The 20,131-nt window shown below is 39.1% G+C and overlaps 1 protein-coding gene across 2 annotated transcripts in view; it reads right to left on the bottom strand.

Moving 5' to 3' along the window:
• Window positions 1-1,308: 1,308 nt before the first annotated feature.
• RNF138 (ring finger protein 138) overlaps window positions 1,309-20,131 on the bottom strand; it is a 44,231-nt gene continuing 25,408 nt past the window's right edge. For both annotated transcript variants that reach the window (XM_053571688.1, XM_053571689.1), the window contains exon 8: window positions 1,309-2,898. In XM_053571688.1, coding sequence (XP_053427663.1) covers window positions 2,830-2,898 — 69 coding nt within the window. In that variant the 3' untranslated portion in view covers window positions 1,309-2,829. The remainder of the gene's footprint in view (window positions 2,899-20,131) is intronic.

The following is a 20,131-nucleotide window of genomic DNA, read 5'->3' as shown; positions in this document are numbered from 1 at the left end:
TTAGCGAGCAGCTCGACACATACATGACAACATACTTGGCAGCACTTTCTTATAGCCCTAACATCTTAAGAAAGATAGAAAAGTGTTTATTAACCAGTCCACTACTTTCTGCCAACCTGCAAACAGGGCTTGAAAATCTTGCTTCGTGATTAATATTTCAAATAGATAAAATAGTTTTATAAAGTTAAATCCAACATACAGCATCAGCATGTGGTAGCTTTTTCTTATCCACTTTTTAAGTACAAAAATAACAGGTTATCTCCTACATGTCTTTCAGGGTGAGTTATGAAAGTTAGTTTACCTGTAAACAAAATTTAAGTCACACAAGTAAGAGAAAACCACTTTTAATTGAAAAACAAAGCAACACATTTCAAATAAGACTGTGCTTAACATAAACTGTAATGTGCTGAAATAAATAGCTTTCCTAAGAGGTACTGTCAAATATAGGTATCAGATCAAGTTTCCCACCTTACCTCCAAGTATTACGAAAAATAAAAAATTTCCATAAATTTAATTTTCATTAAATAAGCCTATCCTTATTCCCAATCGACTGAAAAAAGGAGACATGTTATACTATCAGTTCTATAATGAGTTGCGACAAAAGCAAATAGTTAACATCTTCCTTCTAAAAAAGCCTGTATGTGAGAAACATAAAACTTAACTCATCCACAAAACGTCAAAACACAATCTCTACTATAATTTTCCTTTAATGAAATTATCAAATCTCAGAATCATTTTAACTCAACATACTGGACATTAAACTTTGAAAGACTGTTTATTGCTTTAAATTAGAAAAAAATATGATCAAAACTTTCTCTGAAAAGAATTTATTATACAGCTTTTTTGGGGGGCGTTGGGGGAGACATTCTGTTGCTCAGGCTAGAGTGCCATGGCATCAGCCTAGGTTACAGCAACCTCAAACTCCTCTGTTCAAGTGAGCCTCCTGCCTCAAGCCTTCCAAGTAGCTAGGACTACGGGAACTAACCACAACACTCAGCTAATTTATTCTATTTTTAGTACAGACAGGATCTCACTCTTGCTTAGGCTAGTCTCGAACTCCTGAGCTCTAACAATCCACCCGCCTTGACCTCCCAGAGTGCTAGGATTACAGGGATGGGCCATCGCACCTGGTCATGTACAGCTATTCTTAAAATATATAACTACAGGGAAAATGTTCAAGCACACAGTAAACATCTCTTTAAAATAACAGAACAAAAGCATATGTTACGATGTATGGCTTTTTTAAAAATTGTTAAGACTGTACATAAATAAAGTCATTACTGTTTGAAAAAGGCTTTTACAAAACTCCACTTCCAAAATTAACATTTTTATTAAATCAAGTTAAAAAAAGTTCACTGTAGAAAAGTCAACAAGGGTTTTAACAAAACCAAAATATACCTTTTTATACAATATATGTATATATTAGCAGCAAACTACTTTTGAGATTTTCTTTTACGTTCTTTTAAAGAAAGCATAAACAATGTATATTAGTATGGAACATCAGCTAATCCATTCTTCATCCTTTCCCTTTGATTTAGGACTTCTACAAAATACTTTATGATTCTCATTAGTGAATACTAAGAACAAATCCAGGTTTGACAAAAGAGAAGCAAAACAGAGTGGTAGAATCTGTCTCACTACATCATCACCCATTATCTTTTGGGAATAACAAATGAGCACCATATATCTAGGTAATTGTGTGTGTGTAAACTCAATTTTTCAGGTGTAATAGCAGCCAACTAGATCAGAGTTAGCATTTGACTGTCACTTTTTAAAACTTGTGTATACAAAATTTTAATCAAAACAGATGAATACTTCAATCCCCTATTGCTTGTCCATTTTAAAAATCCTTAATAGAAATTCTGTATATAACCTGACAAACCGTATACATGTAGGTATGTGTATACACACACAAAAGTATATGTATATACATATATGTTTAGCTTTGAATGAATTTCTAAACTGAGATGAAGCTAAACCTCTCATTTAAGTCTATCTGTAGAATACAGTATCACCAACTGAAAAGTTCCTAGTATAAGTTTCATGTCAGCTAATCAGAAATACTGGCTACTGAACATTCTGAGGCTAAGCTGTTATTCAGCTTAGTATATTCCAAGCTTACAAATTAAACAAGACAGAAATCACCAATTGTCCATCGAAGAATAAATTTTTTCTCTTAGTATTTTCTTCTACTAGCAGAAAAAAACTATCTTTACAACAAGTTTTCACCTTGTAAGAATTAAAATTATTACAGAAATTTCACTAGTCTTTAAAAATACTAAATGTTATATAAATACAATTTTCTTATAGTTGAATTCTTTAGCTAGACTCTATATTTAGAAAACTTCCTTTGGATTGTTCCATTTAGCACTTCAAGTTTCTATTCTGTGACGCTGATAACTGGCTCAGATTTGGTAGGTTTGCATCAATCACATCTTTCAGGATTTGCTACTGTGTGTTATCTATGTACCAATAAAGTAAATGGGAAGAAAAGCACCAAATTTCAAAAGCAACATAATAATGAAAAATTCAAAAATGTATTTAAAAAAATGAAGTACAACAGGGATTCCCTTTTCACAATTGCATTAGTGAAATATAATCTTTTTTTTTTTTGCTTTTGAAGCTAATGTCTTAAACTTAATTTTTTAACTTATCAAGAGGATGAAGTTTTTAGATGGCCCACCTTTATTTTTCAATCAAAAACTAAAACAAGAGACTGAATTATTTTTATTAATATACACATCAAGTTACTGAAACAGTGACTTCATGTAGTTTTCCCCTTAAAGATGGCACTTGCAGGTAACAAAGATGCAAAGATGTATACAGCCTTCAGATGTTTACTTGAAAAGATTCTTCAACAGCAGTTTGATACTGTGTTTCCTCATCTAGCTGAAGATTCTAAAAATAAAAACATTAAATGTCAACAGGAAAAATATAACTACTCAGAAATTTAACCAATATATTACGTATTTTGTTATGTACACACTCAAGACAGTATACTGTAAACCATACAGAATGCAATTTAGCCAGGGATGACAGTGCCTGCCTATAATCCCAGCTACTCAAAAGACTGAGGCAAGTAGATTACTTGAGTCCAGGAGCTCAATACTAACTTGAACAATGTTCTGAGACCCCCATCTCAAAAAACAAAATATAGGGGGAGAGACAAGATGGCGGACTGAAGCCAGCTTTCCACAGAGGCTCCCGTCCAGAAGGAGAGTTAAGGGAGCTAAAATTTAGTAAGTATCCTGGTGGATTTGAGCTGCACCAAGAGAGAATGTTGAAGAACGCACACCAACACGGCTGAGGCAAGCTGTGATCACAAGGACACAAACAAAAGCAAAACGGCTCACTTCTGGATATTCTGAAGCCACACCCCCTGTCTCCCTGGGCAACCAGAGGAGGCCACCAGTGAGCAAAGGATTTGCCTGACGCTGCTCACACACCCGGGAAGCTTCCAGGGCAGGGCCAACTCAGAGCGGTAATCGGACACAAACCTCCAGCAGCAAAGTCGTTTGAACTCAGAACAGCCCGTCTTCTGCAGGTATTTTAGCAGAAACAGAGACAGAATCCCGCAAAGTTGTCTGTTCTGTTCTGTTAGCAACATCAATCAGGGACGGGGCTAAGCCTGAGTGAACACCTCCCCCCCACCACCTGCATCGAGCACTCAAAGATGTCAGGCCCCATCTCCTCCTGCTAGATAGCAGCAGACTGCAGGGGCCTGGCAGATTTCCTTGCAATTCAGGCAGGTGCAAACCCCTGGAGTATCTGTTCACTACAGGCAACTGGGTTAGCCATCTGCAGAGATACCAGTGACTGGGTCCGACGGAGGGGCAAAGTGGGGAAGGAGACATCAACCTTCCCAGACTGATCTATTTGCTAGGTGGCTCCTCCTGACTCCATGAAGCACTGGAGTAAGCCATATCAGAGAAGTCACCAGACCCCTGTGATCCAGTTCCCACAGACCTCTTGAACTCTCCCACCCAAGACAGGTGCCGACTGAGACAATCGATTTGGACCTTTTGAACTGAACTAATAGACTGAGGACTTTTCAGGTGGTGCCCTGGGTATGCGGTTGTAGGAAGGTTTGATTTTCCTTTCCCAATTGGTGCCAGAGGTGGGCGGGCAGGGTGACTTAATTGCTGGTTTTACCACACAGCTGAGACTTCAAGCCAGAGTAAATGTTACAATAGGATTGAACAGAAACCAGCTGACAACAACACAGAACAACTTCGTCCCACCACACAAGACAGAGCCCCAGTTTCCCAGGCCACAACACTGTACTACGGGGCCTCGATAAAGCCCCAGGGGAAAAATCAAAGGGAGTAAAATAACCATAGGGCAGAATCAGCGGAAAAACTCTGGTAACATGAATAACCAGAATAGATCAACCCCCCCAAGAAAAGATACGGCAGATGTGATTGACGATCCCATTCATAAAAAACTGGCTGAGATGTTAGAAATCAAATTCACAATTTGGATTGCAGACAAGATTAATAAAATGGAATTAGGAATTCGAGGAGAAATTCAAAAGTTGTCTCAAGAATTTAACGAATTTAAAGACAAAACCACCAAAGTCTTAGACACACTGAAGCAAGAATTTACAGCCCTCAAAGATATGAAAAATACAGTAGAATCCCTCAGTAACAGAATGGAGCAAGCAGAAGAGAGGATTTCTGACATTGAAGATAGTCTTCAAACGCTCCCAATCTCTCAAAGAGGAAGAGAAATGGAGAGCAAAAATGGATCACTCACTCAGAGAACTCTGGGATAATTCAAAGAAAAGCAATATACGAATAATTGGGATTTCTGAGAATGATGAAGTGGCCTCGATGGGCACAGAGGCCCTTCTGCATGAAATTATGAAAGAAAATTTTCCAGACATGCCTAGAGAATCTGAAATTCAGATAGCAGACAGCTTCAGAACCCCAGCACAATTCAACTCCAATACCTCATCCCCCAGGCATATCATAATTAGCTTCACTAAAGTTAACATGAAAGAGAAGATTCTCAAAGCAGCCCGGCGACAGAAAACCATTACGTACAAAGGAAAGAATATTAGAATAACTGCAGATCTCTTTGCTGAAACTTTTCAAGCCAGAAGAGGGTGGTCATCGACTTTTAACCTCCTACAGCAAAATCACTTTCAACCCAGGATCTTGTATCCAGCTAAACTGAGTTTCATTTATGATGGAGAAATTAAATACTTTAATGACATTCGTATGTTGAAAAAATTTGCCATAAGTAAACCAGCTCTTCAGGATATTCTCAGACCACAATAAGCAACCCAATCCGATACCACAAAAGTAAACTCACTCAGAAACTTCGGATCAAACTCCAACTTCCACACTGGCGAAAGGATTAAAAATGTCCACTGGACCTTTGAAAAACTCAATACCCAAAATTCCACCAGACTTATCAATACTCTCCATTAATGTAAAAAGCTTAAACTGCCCTCTAAAGAGGCACAGGTTAGCTGACTAGATAACAAAAACTCAAGCCAGATATTTGTTGCATACAAGAGTCACATCTTCACTTAAAAGACAAATACAGACTCAGGGTGAAAGGATGGTCATCCATATTTCAGGCAAATGGTAATCAGAAAAAAGCAAGTGTTGCAATTTTATTTGCAGATACAGTAGGCTTTAAACCAACAAAAGTAAGGAAGGACAAGAATGGTCACTTCATATTTGTTAAGGGTAATACTCAATATGATGCGATCTCAATTATTAACATCTATGCACCCAACCAGAATGCACCTCAATATATAAGAGAAACTCTAACAGACATGAGTAACTTGATTTCCAGCTCCATAATCGTCGGAGATTTCAACACTCCTTTGGCAGTGTTGGATCGATCCTCCAGCAAGAAGCTGAGCAAAGAAATCTTACATTTAAACCTAACCATCCAATACTTAGATTTAGCAGACATCTACAGAACATTTCATCCCAACAAAACTGAATACACATTCTTCTCATCAGCCCACGGAACTTACTCCAAAATTGACCACATTTTAGGTCACAAGTCTAACCTCAGTAAATTTAAAGGAATAGAAATTATTCCTTGCATCTTCTCGGACCATCATGGAATAAAACTTGAACTAAGTAACAACAGGAATCTGCGGAGGGAGACAAGATGGCGGACTGAAGCCAGCTTTCAACAGAGGCTCCCGTCCAGAAGGAGAGTTAAGGGACAGGAATTTAGTAAGTATCCTGGTGGACTTGAGCCATACCCAGAAAGAAGGTTGAAGAACGCACATCAACACCTCTGAGGCAAGCTGTGATCACAAGGACGCAAACAAAAGGTACAAAATCCACCACCAAGCGGACGGGAGTCCCCCTCCCCCATGAGACAGGCTCAAGAGCCCCACAATTAAACAAACGGGCAGAAATTAAAGGCCCTCCCACTACACTCCACGGGAGAGACCTTCTGAAAACTGGACCTACCTCTCCTACTGGGGTGTCGTGGCGTTCTCCTGCCAGGCATAAAACTGAATAAAACTTTAAAAATCCTTTGCCGGCAACCCTGAATCCCCAACACTCCCCTTCCGCTGAGGTCTGGAGGCCTGTCCCCCAGGAGTTCGGATTCTTGAGTGATTTCTCAAGGGGAGTGGACAGTCCCCGAGTTGCGACTGGTCAGCATTGACTCTGAGGCACGCGAATGAGGACAGGGCACCGGGCTGAGGGGGAGTCACGCCTCGGTGGCACTTCCCTGTCGTGCGGTGCAGCAGCCCTCCCTGGGCAACATTACGGCCAGGCACAAAACTGAATAAAACTCTAGCTTCCCCGCTGAGCGCCCCTACTCTCACTCGGGGTCTGGAGGCCTATCCCCCAGGAGCTCGGATCCTTGGGTGATTTCTCGATGGGAGTGCACAGTGCCCGAGCTGCATCAGGTCAGCGCTGACTCTGAGACACGTGAGCGAGGAGAGGGCACTCTGCTGAGGGGAAATCAAGCCTTGGTGGCACTTCCCTGCGGTGTGGTGCAACAGCCCTCCCCAGGCGGGCAACAATACGGCTGGGCATAAAACTGAATGAAACTCTAGCTTCCCCTCCACTCCCACTCGGGGTCTGGGGGCCTGTCCCCTAAGAGTTCGGATTCTTGGGGGATCTCTCGAGGGGTGTGGACCCAGCATAAACTGCAGCTGCTCAGTGCTGACTCTGGGGCGTGAGACAGAGGAGAAAAGGGTCGGCTGAGTGCCCACACCAGAGCGGCAGTTCCCTGGAGGCAGAGCAACAGCCGTTTTTTCATTAATGGCAGAACGGCTCACTTCTGGATATTCTGAGGCCACACCCCCTGTCTCCCTGGGCAACCAGAGGAGGCCACCGGTGAGCGGGGGATTTCCTGACACTGCTCACAAACCCAGGAAGCTTCCAGGGCGGGGCCGACCCAGAGAGGTGATCGGACGCAAACCTTCAGCAGCAAAGAGGACACAAACCTCCAGCAGCAAAAACGTTTGAACTCAAAACAGTCCGTCTTCTGTAGGCAATTTCGGCAGGAAGAGAGACAGAACCCTGCAAAGTTGTCTGTTCTGTTCTGTTAACAGCATCCATCAGGGACGGGGCTAAGCCTCAGTGAACACCTCCTTCCCATCACCTGCATCAAGCACTCAAAGATGTCAGGCCCCATCTCCTCCTGCTAAATAGCGGCAGTCTGCGGGGGCCTGGCAGACTTCCTTGCGATTCAGGCAGGTGCAAACCCCTGGAGTGTCTGTTCACTGCAGGCAACTGGGTTAGCCATCTGCAGAGATACCAGTGACTGGGTCGGACGGAGGGGCAAAGTGGGGGAGGAGATGTCAACCTTCCCAGACTGCTCTGTTTGCTGGGTGGCTCCTCCTGACTCCATGCTGCATTGGGATGAGCCGTGTCAGAGGAGTCACCAGGCCCCTGTGATCCAGTTCCCAGAGACCTCTTGAACTCTCCCACCTGAGACAGGTGCCGATTGAGACAGTTGATTTGGACCTTTTGAACTGGGCTAATAGACTGAGGACTTTTCAGGCGGTACCCTGGGTGTGTGGTTGTAGGAAGGTTTGATTCTCCTTTTCCAACTGGGGCCACAGGTGGGCAGGTGGGGTGACTTAATTGCTGATTTTTCCACACAGCTGAGACTTCAAGCCAGAGTAGAAGTTGCAATAGGATTGAACAGAAACGAGCTGAAAACAAGACAGAACCACTTTGCTCCACCACACCAGACAGGGCCCCAGTTTCTCAGGCCACAACACTGTATGAGCCCTTGATAAAGCCCCAGGGGAAAAATGAAAGGGAGTAAAATAACTATGGGGCGGAATCAGCGGAAAAACTCTGGTAACATGAATAACCAGAATAGATCAACCCCCCAAAGAAAAGATAAGGCAGATATGATTGAAGATCCCATTCATAAACAACTGCCTGAGATGTCAGAAATCGAATTCAGAATTTGGATTGCAGACAAGATTAATAAAATGGAATTAGGAATTCGAGGAGAAATTCAAAAGTTGTCTCAAGAATTTAACGAATTTAAAGACAAAACCACCAAAGACTTAGACACACTGAAGCAAGAATTTACAGCCCAAAAAGATATGAAAAATACAGTAGAATCCCTCAGTAACAGAATGCAGCAAACAGAAGAAAGGATTTCTGACATTGAAGATAAAGTCTTCAAACACTCCCAATCTCTCAAAGAGGAAGACAAATGGAGAGCAAAAACGGATCACTCACTCAGAGAGCTCTCAGATAATTTGAAAAAAAGCAATATACAAATTATTAGGATTTCTGAGAATGATGAAGTGGCCTCGAAGGGCACAGAGGCCCTTCTGCATGAAATTATGAAAGAAAATTTTCCAGACATGCCTAGAGAATCTGAAATTCAGATAGCAGACAGCTTCAGAACCCCAGCATGTTTCAACCCCAATAAGTCATCCCCCAGACATATCATAATTAGCTTCACTAAAGTTCACATGAAAGAGAAGATTCTCAAAGCAGCCCGGCGAAAGAAAACTATTACGTACAAAGGTAAGAATATTAGAATAACTGCAGATCTCTCTGCTGAAACTTTTCAAGCCAGAAGAGAGTGGTCATCAACTTTTAATCTCCTAAAGCAAAATAACTTTCAACCCAGGATCTTGTATCCAGCTAAACTGAGTTTCATCTATGATGGAGAAATTAAATACTTCAATGACATTCATATGTTGAAAAAATTTGCCATAAGTAAACCAGCTCCTCAGGATATTATCAGACCTATCCTCCACAATGACCAACCCAATCCTATACCACAAAAGTAAACTCACTCAGAAACTTCGGATCAAACTCCAACTTCCACACTGGGAAAGGATTAAAAATGTCCACTGGACCTTTGAAAAACTCGATACCCAAAATTCCACCAGACTTATCAATACTCTCCATCAATGTGAATGGCTTAAACTGTCCTCTAAAGAGGCATAGGTTAGCTGACTGGATACAAAAACTCAAGCCAGATATTTGTTGCATACAAGAGTCACATCTTCACTTAAAAGACAAATACAGACTCAGGGTGAAAGGATGGTCATCCATATTTCAGGCAAATGGTAATCAGAAAAAAGCAAGTGTTGCAATTTTATTTGCAGATACAGTAGGCTTTAAACCAACAAAAGTAAGGAAGGACAAGAATGGTCACTTCATATTTGTTAAGGGTAATACTCAATATGATGCGATCTCAATTATTAACATCTATGCACCCAACCAGAATGCACCTCAATTTATAAGAGAAACTCTAACAGATATAAGAGAAACTCTGACATGAGTAACTTGATTTCCTCCAGCTCCATAATCGTCGGAGATTTCAACACTCCTTTGGCAGTGTTGGATCGATCCTCCAGCAAGAAGCTGAGCAACTCTTAGATTTAAACCTAACCATCCAATATTTAGGTTTAGCAGACATCTACAGAACATTTCATCCCAACAAAACTGAATACACGTACTTCTCATCAGCCCACGGAACTTACTCCAAAATTGACCACATTTTAGGTCACAAGTCTAACCTCAGTAAATTTAAAGGAATAGAAATTATTCCATGATGGAATAAAACTTGAATTGAGTAACAACAGGAATCTGCATACTCACACAAAAACATGGAAGTTAAATAACCTTATGCTGAATGATAGCTGGGTCAGAGAAGAGATTAAAAAGAAATCGCCAATTTTTTGGAACAAAACAACAATGAAGACACGAACTATCAGAACCTCTGGGACACCGCAAAGGCAGTTCTAAGAGGGAAATTGATAGCACTGCAAGCCTTCCTCAAGAGAACGGAAAGAGAGGAAGTTAACAACTTAATGTGACATCTCAAGCAACTGGAAAAGGAAGAACATTCCAACCCCAAACCCAGTAGAAGAAAAGAAATAACCAAAATTAGAGCAGAATTAAATGAAATTGAAAACAAAAGAATAATACAACAGATCAATAAATCAAAAGCTGGTTTTTTGAAAAGGTCAATAAAATAGATAAACCTCTGGCCAACCTAATCAGGAAAAAAAGAGTAAAATCTCTAATATCATCAATCAGAAACAACAAAGACGAAATAACAACAGACTCATCAGAAATCCAAAAAATCCTTAATGAATATTACAAGAAACTTTATTCTCAGAAATATGAAAATCTGAAGGAAATTGACCCATACTTGGAAGCACGCCACCTTCCAAGACTTAACCAGAATCAAGTGGAAATGTTGAACAGACCCATATCAAGTTCAGAAATAGCATCAAGTATACAAAACCTCCCTAAAAAGAAAAGCCCGGGACCAGATGGTTTCACGTCAGAATTCTACCAAACCTTTAAAGAGGAATTAGTACCTATATTACTCAACCTGTTCCAAAAGGTACAAAAAGAAGGAAGACTACCCAACATGTTCTATGAAAGAAACATCACCCTGATCCCCAAACCAGGAAAAGACGCAACAAGAAAAGAAAATTACAGACCAATATCACTCATGAATATAGATGCAAAAATATTCAACAAGATCCTAACAAACAGAATCCAGCAACACATCAAGCAAATTATACATCATGACCAAGTTGGTTTTCTCCCAGGGTCTCCAGGCTGGTTCAATATCCCTAAATCTATAAATGTAATTCAGCACATAAACAAATTAAAAAACAAAGACCATATGATTCTCTCAATTGATGCAGAAAAAGCTTTTGATAATGTCCAGCATCCCTTCATGATCAGAACACTAAAGAAAATTGGTGTAGAAGGGACTTTTCTTAAACTGATAGAGGCCATCTACAGCAAACCCACAGCCAATATCATATTGAATGGAGTTAAATTGGAATCATTTCCACTCAGATCAGGAACCAGACAAGGCTGCCCATTGTCTCCATTGCTTTTCAACATTGTAATGGAAGTTTTAGCCACCGCAATTAGGGAAGAAAAGGCGATCAAGGGTATCCATATAGGGTCAGAAGAGATCAAACTTTCGCTCTTCGCAGATGATATGATTGTGTATCTGGAAAACACTAGGGACTCTACTACAAAACTCCTAGAAGTGATCAAGGAATACAGCAGCGTCTCAGGTTACAAAATCAACATCCATAAATCGGTAGCCTTTATATACACCAACAACAGTCAAGTTGAAAAAGCAGTTAAGGACTCTATCCCATTCACAGTAGTGCCAAAGAAGATGAAATATTTGGGAATTTACCTAACAAAAGACATGAAAGATCTCTATAAAGAGAACTATGAAACTCTAAGAAAAGAAATAGCTGAAAATATTAACAAATGGAAAAACATACCATGCTCATGGCTGGGAAGAATCAACATTACCAAAATGTCCATACTACCCAAAGCAATATATAATTTCAACGCACTCCCTATTAAAGTTCCACTGTCATATTTGAAAGATCTTGAAAAAACAATACTTCGTTTTATATGGAATCAGAAAAACCCTCGAATAGCCAAGACATTACTCAGAAATAAAAACAAAGCAGGAGGAATTACGCTACCAGACCTCAGACTATACTACAAATTGATAGTGATCAAAACAGCAGGGTATTGGCACAAAAACAGAGAAGTAGATATCTGGAACAGAATAGAGAACCAAGAGATGAATCCAGCTACTTACCACTATTTGATTTTTGACAAGCCAATTAAAAACATTCAGTGGGGAAAAGATTCCCTATTTAACAAATGGTGCTGGGTGAACTGGCTGGCAACCTGCAGAAGACTGAAATTGGACCCACGCCTTTCACCATTAACTAAGATGGACTCTCATTGGATTAAAGATTTAAACTTAAGACATGAAACTATAAAAATACTAGAGGAGAATGCAGGGAAAACCCTTGAAGAAATTGGTCTGGGCGAGTATTTCATGAAGAGAACCCCCCGGGCAACTGAAGCAGCTTCAAAAATACACTACTGGGACTTGATCAAACTAAAAAGCTTCTGCACAGCCAAGAACACTGTAAGTAAAGCAAACAAACAGCCCTCAGAATGGGAGAAGATATTTGCAGGGTATATCTCTGACAAAGGTTTAATAACCAGAATCCACAGAGAACTCAAACGCATCAGCAAGAAAAAAACAAGGGATCCCATCGCAGGCTGGGCAAGGGATTTGAAGAGAAACTTCTCTGAAGAAGACAGGCGCACGGCCTTCAGACATATGAAAAAATGCTCATCATCTTTAATCATCAGAGAAATGCAAATCAAAACTACTTTGAGGTATCATCTAACTCCACTGAGACTAGCCTGTATCACAAAATCTCAAGACCAGAGATGTTGGCGTGGATGCGGAGAAAAGGGAACACTTCTGCACTGCTGGTGGGAATGCAAATTAATACATTCCTTTTGGAAAGATATATGGAGAACACTCAGAGATCTAAAAATAGATCTGCCATTCAATCCTGTAATCCCTCTGCTGGTCATATACCCAGAAGACCAAAAATCACAACATAACAAAGATATTTGTACCAGAATGTTTATTGCAGCCCAATTCATAATTGCTAAGTCATGGGAAAAGCCCAAGTGCCCATCGATCTGCGAACGGATTAATAAATTGTGGTATATGTACACCATGGAATACTATGCAGCCTTAAAGAAAGATGGAGACTTTACCTCTTTCATGTTTACATGGATGGAGCTGGAACATACTCTTCTTAGTAAAGTATCTCAAGAATGGAAGAAAAAGTACCCAATGTACTCAGCCCTACTATGAAACTAATTTGGGGTTCTCACATGAAAGCTATAACCCGGTTACAACCTAACAATAGGGGGAACTGGGAAAGGGAGAAGGAGAGGGGTGGATGGAGGGAGGGGGATCGGTGGGATCACACCTGTGGTGCATCTTATAGGGGTATTTGCGAAACTTCGTAAATGTAGAATGTAAATGTTTTGGCACAGTAACTGAGATAACACCGGAAAGGCTATGTTAACCATTGTGATAAAAATGTGTCAAATGGTCTATGAAGCGAGTGTATGATGCCCCATGATCATATCAATGTATACAGTTATGATTTAATAAAAAAAAAATGAAAAAAAAATATTTGAATCTCTAAATGCTGGATACACCATTCTGTATATGTAATTCAAATATTTTGCATATTTATTCATTATTTGTGAATTTGATCTGCCAGTATCTAAAATGAAGTATTAGGAACGTTCATAAATACTTGAATTTGTTTAAAAAAAAAAAAATGAAAATGAGGATCAAACCACATCTAAAATACCTATGAATTTTCCAGTTGCCCAAGTCAATAAATTATTCTCATTGCTTAAATAAAAAAAAAAAAAAACAGGAATCTGCATACTCATACAAAAACATGGAAGTTAAATAACCTTATGCTGAATGATAGCTGGGTCAAAGATGAGATTAAGAAAGGAATCGCCAATTTTTTGGAACAAAACGACAAGGAAGACACAAACTATCAGAACCTCTGGGACACCGCAAAGGCAGTTCTGAGAGGGAAATCCGCAAGCCTTCCTCAGGAGAATGGAAAGAGAGGAAGTTAACAACTTAATGGGACATCTCAAGCAACTGGAAAAGGAAGAACATTCCAACCCCAAACCCAGTAGAAGAAAAGAAATAACCAAAATTAGAGCAGAATTAAATGAAATTGAAAACAAAAGAATAATACAACAGATCAGCATCAAAAAGCTGGTTTTTTGAAAAGGTCAATAAAATAGATAAACCTCCGGCCAACCTAATCAGAAAAAAAAAAGAGTAAAATCTCTAATATCATCAATCAGAAACAACAAAGACGAAATAACAACAGACTTATCAGAAATCAAAAAAATCCTTAAGGAATTTATTCTCAGAAATATGAAAATCTGAAGGAAATTGACCGATACTTGGAAGCACTCACCTTCCAAGACTTAGCCAGAATCAAGTGGAAATACTGAACAGGCCCATATCAAGTACAGAAATAGCATCAACTATACAAAACCTCCCTAAAAAGAAAAGCCTGGGACCAGACGGTTTCATGTCAGAATTCTACCAAACCTTTAAAGAGGAATTAGTACCTATATTTAAGTCAACTTGTTCCAAAAGGTAGAAAAAGAAGGAAGACTACCCAACACGTTCCATCAAGCAAACATCACCCTGATCCCCAAACCAGGAAAAGACCCAACAAGAAAAGAAAATTATAGACCAATATCACTAATGAATATAGATGCAAAAATACTCAACAAGATCCTAACACACAGAATCCAGTAACACATCAAACAAATTGCGTCTGTGGCTCAGTGAGTAGGGCGCCAGCCCCATATGCCAAGGGTGGTGGGTTCGAACCCAGCCCCGGCCAAACTGCAACAAAAAAATAGTCGGGCGTTGTGGCGGGCGCCTGTAGTCCCAGCTGCTCGGGAGGTTGAGGCAAGAGAATCGCGTAAGCCCAAGAGTTAGAGGTTGCTGTGAGCTGTGTGAGGCCACAGCACTCTACCGGAGGGCAGTAAAGTGAGACTCTGTCTCTACAAAAAAAAAAAAAAAAACAAATTATACACCATGACCAAGTTGGTTTTATCCCAGGGTCTCAAGGCTGGTTCAATATCCGTAAATCTATAAATGTAATTCAGCACATAAACAAATTAAAAAACAAAGACCATATGATTCTCTCAATCGATGCAGAAAAAGCTTTTGATAATGTCCAGCATGCCTTCATGATCAGAACACTAAAGAAAATTGGTCTAGAAGGGACATTTCTTAAACTGATAGAGGCCATCTACAGCAAACCCACAGCCAATATCATATTGAACGGAGTTAAATTGGAATCATTTCCACTCAGATCAGGAACCAGACAAGGCTGCCCATTGTCTCCATTGCTTTTCAACATTGTAATGGAAGTTTTAGCCACCGCAATTAGGGAAGAAAAGGCGATCAAGGGTATCCATATAGGGTCAGAAGAGATCAAACTTTCGCTCTTCGCAGATGATATGATTGTGTATCTGGAAAACACTAGGGACTCTACTACAAAACTCCTAGAAGTGATCAAGGAATACAGCAGCGTCTCAGGTTACAAAATCAACATCCATAAATCGGTAGCCTTTATATACACCAACAACAGTCAAGTTGAAAAAACAGTTATGGACTCTATCCCATTCACAGTAGTGCCAAAGAAGATGAAATATTTGGGAATTTACCTAACAAAAGACGTGAAAGATCTCTATAAAGAGAACTATGAAACTCTAAGAAAAGAAATAGCTGAAAATGTTAACAAATGGAAAAACATACCATGCTCATGGCTGGGAATAATCAACATTATTAAAATATCCATACTACCCAAAGCAATATATAATTTCAACGCACTCCCTATTAAAGCTCCGCTGTCATACTTTAAAGATCTTGAAAAAACAATACTTCGTTTTATATGGAATCAGAAAAAACCTCAAATAGCCAAGACATTACTCAGAAATAAAAACACAGCAGGAGGAATCACACTACCATACCTCAGACTTTACTACAAATCAATAGTGATCAAAACAGCATGGTATTGGCACAAAAACAGAGAAGTAGATATCTGGAACAGAATAGAGAACCAAGAGATGAATCCAGCTACTTAAAGTTATTTGATCTTTGACAAGCCAATTAAAAATATTCAGTGGAGAAAAAGATTCCCTATTTAACAAATGGTGCTGGGTGAACTGGCTGGCAACCTGCAGAAGACTGAAATTGGACCCACACCTTTCACCATTAACTAAGATAGACTCTCATTAGATTAAAGATTTAAACTTAAGACATGAAACTATAAAAATACTAAGAAAGAGTGCAGGGAAAACCCTTGAAGAAATTGGTCTGGGCGAGTATTTTATGAGGAGGACCCCCTGGGCAATTGAAGCAGCTTCAAAAATACACTACTGGGACTTGATCAAACTAAAAACCTTCTGCACAGCCAAGAACACAGTAAGTAAAGCAAGCAAACAGCCCTCAGAATGGGAGAAGATATTTGCAGGGTATATCTCTGACAAAGGTTTAATAACCAGAATCCACAGAGAACTCAAACGCATCAGCAAGAAAAAAACAAGGGATCCCATCGCAGGCTGGGCAAGGGATTTGAAGAGAAACTTCTCTGAAGAAGACAGGCGCACGGCCTTCAGACATATGAAAAAATGCTCATCATCTTTAATCATCAGAGAAATGCAAATCAAAACTACTTTGAGATATCATCTAACCCCAGTGAGACTAGCCTATATCACAAAATCTCAAGACCAGAGATGTTGGCGTGGATGTGGAGAAAAGGGAACACTTCTGCACTGCTGGTGGGAATGCAAATTAATACATTCCTTTTGGAAAGATATATGGAGAACACTCAGAGATCTAAAAATAGATCTGCCATTCAATTCTGTAATTCCTCTGCTGGGCATATACCCAGAAGACCAAAAATCACAACATAACAAAGATATTTGTACCAGAATGTTTATTGCAGCCCAATTCATAATTGCTAAGTCATGGAAAAAGCCCAAGTGCCCATCGATCCACGAATGGATTAATTAATTATGGTATATGTACACCATGGAATATTATGCAGCCTTAAAGAAAGATGGAGACTTTACCTCTTTCATGTTTACATGGATGGAGCTGGAACATATTCTTCTTAAAGTAAAGTATCTTAAGAATGGAAGAAAAAGTACCCAATGTACTCAGCCCTACTATGAAACTAATTTGGGGCTTTCACATGAAAGCTATAACCCAGTTACAACATAACAATAGGGGGAAGTGGGAAAGGGAGGGGAGGGAAGGGAGGGGTGGGTAGAGGGATGGGTATTGGTGGGATTATACCTGTGGTGCATCTTACAGGGGTATTTGCGAAAACTTGGTAAATGTAGAATGTAAATGTCTTGGCACAGTAACTGAGATGATGCCAGGAAGGCTATGTTAACCACTGTGATGAAAATGTGTCAAATGGTCTATGAATCGAGTGTATGATGCCCCATGATCATATCAATGTACACAGCTATGATTTAATAAAAAAAATAAATAAATAAAATATAACAGACAATAGTTGTTGAAAAATAAAATAAAATATGAGATTTAAATACCTGAACTTTGATAAAAATTGAGTTCACTTGTAATTATTTAGGAATAGCTAATAGGATAAGCAAAGAATTAAATTTCAGACTTACAGTAGTGCCTTATGATAAGTCATTAATCAAAAAGTACAATCAACTGTGTCGGTGCCCATAGCTCAGTGAGTAGGGGGCTAGCCACATGCACTGAGGCCGGCAGGTTTGGGCTAAACAACAATGACAACTGCAACCAAAAAATGGCCAGGCATTGTGGCTGAGGCAAGAGAATTGCTTAAGCCCAAGAGTTTGAGCTTGCTGTGAGCTGTAACGCCACAGCACTCTACCAAGTGTGACATAGTGAGACTCTGTCTCAAAAAAAAAAAAAGGCGGCGCCTGTAGCTCAAGGAGTAGGGCGCCGGTCCCATATGCCAGAGGTGGCAGGTTCAAACCCAGCCTCGGCCAAAAACCACAAAAAAAACCAAACAAAAAAAAAACGTGCAGCCAACTGTAAAGCTAGGAGTGGTGGTGTAAGTCTGTGGTCCCAGCTACTCAGGAGGATTCAAAGGGAGAATCACTTGGGCGTAGAAGTTTGAGGACAGTTTGAGCAACACAGCAAGATCTCATCTCTTTAAATTTAAAAAAAAAAAAAAAAAGTGAAGTTAAATGTAACAAACAATTATAAGTAATACATTTTGTGTCATCTTTAGAAAAGAATGTCAAATATATCTGAAAGTAAACTAATTTTAAAGAAAATAAGGCAACCAATTTTAGATTTATAGAATTGGAAAGCCTAAGTCAGATGGCAAATTTAATCCTCATTTGGGCAAGGGTATTTGTTCCAGGTTATTTTCATAACGTAAATACCACTTCTTCACTTATATAACAAATATTTATTAGGCTCTTGCTTGTTGTGCTGGTTCAGAGGAATGAATATAAAATCCATAAATCACAACCCCTGACCTAAAGGTATTCATAATCCATTATGTATAAGGTAAAAATTATGCACGGTTGTAGTTGTATCAACACGGGAAGAATGACTTAAACTTGTGAATAAGTCTGTTCTGTTAAATAAAGGTAATTGCTACTTGCACAGTAAAAAAAAAAAAAAATTATGTACAGTAATGGTCTCAAAAATACCAACCAACATCACAAAGCCAAGCATTTATAAATAAGACTACAAATGCACAAAATAAACACATATGTAGAACTGAGTTTAGACTAATGGCTTCATGACCATAATGTAAAGCTAAAAACTATAGCTCATCCTGTCATAGTTATAAAACTACTCCTTAACTTTAAAAATTCTATTTGCTATCAATTTTATGTCAGGATTTCCTTTTAAAATGTATCAAAGCTTCTACTTGACAATCTCAAAGACTTAAATCTACAAATTTTTCTATGGCAAGATAAAACAATCTCACGATTAGATCCAAAGTACTCCACAAAATAGTTTCGTATTTCTAAATACAGTTTTCCAGACACAGAAACCTTTCTTACAGTGAGGATAATAATCCAATTACTTCATAAAATATGATGTAAGCAATAAAGTACACCTGAATTTTACAGACATTTAAATTGTTATTTTAAAACAGGAGACTAAAAAGTGCAAATTCCACAAGACTGATGTAATTTCAACATTGGATAGCAAAAAAATAAAATTCAGCATTAAAGGACAAAGATTTTGTTCATGCCATTTTGAGAATTTCACACGCCTGTGCTTACCTAAATTGGAAAATAGCCACTCTGTTAAGATTAATCTTAAGTAAGGTTTTAATTACACAGAAATTGAATAATATGCAACTTCACAATTAATAAAACAAGTTATAATTTTAGAACAAATTATCACACACATTTGGGAAGCAGAAATTAACTCAACATTTTGCTTTGGGGATCCTTTTTACATTATATAACTTACTTTACTCATCCTGATAAATAACTCAACCTGGTTTGTTTGTTTGTTTTTTTTTTAAAGAATGTCTCACACACTAGATGTGAGAAATCTATTACAGTGGGTTTAATGAGCAATTTACACTACATGGGAAATACATCTTCCTTCCTATGTTGTACCAATTTTACTTCCCTAACAGGTACAATTTTCCCTTAAATCTAGATAGAATTTTCATACAAATCATTTTATTAATCTTGGGGTTTGAGCTTCCTCTATAAACTCTCTGTCTAGTACAGAAAGTAGAAAGTAAATTCAATTTGCATCATGCCTACCAACTAAAGTTCACCGATATTATTAGCAACCAAAGACTAGGTTTAAATCCATCCACTATGATATGACTTGCCTCAAAACTCAAGTCTAGATTGAAAAATGTAACCTAACTTTAATATTTATTTATTTAGAGACAGAGTTGCACTTTATCGCTCTTAGTAGAGTGCCGTAGCATCACAGCTCACAGCAACCTCCAACTCCTGGGCTTAGGCGATTCTCTTGCCTCAGCCTCCCAAGTAGCTGGAACTATAGGTGCCCACCACAACACCCAGCAGCTATTTTTTATTGCAGTTGGGCAAGGGTTGGGTTCGAACCCACCACCCTTGGTATATGGGGCCAAGGTCCCACCCAGTGAGCCACCCTAACTTGAATATTTAAACAGTATTTTCTTTCTTTTCTTTTTTTTTTTTTTGTGGTTTTTGACCGGGGCTGGGTTTGAACCCGCCACCTACGGCATATGGGACCAGCGCCCTAC

This window comes from Nycticebus coucang, chromosome 19 (assembly GCF_027406575.1).
Source record: "Nycticebus coucang isolate mNycCou1 chromosome 19, mNycCou1.pri, whole genome shotgun sequence".
NCBI lineage: Eukaryota > Metazoa > Chordata > Mammalia > Primates > Lorisidae > Nycticebus > Nycticebus coucang.
Note: the sequence above shows the minus strand (reverse complement) of the source record. Positions and strands in the feature narration are given on the sequence as shown.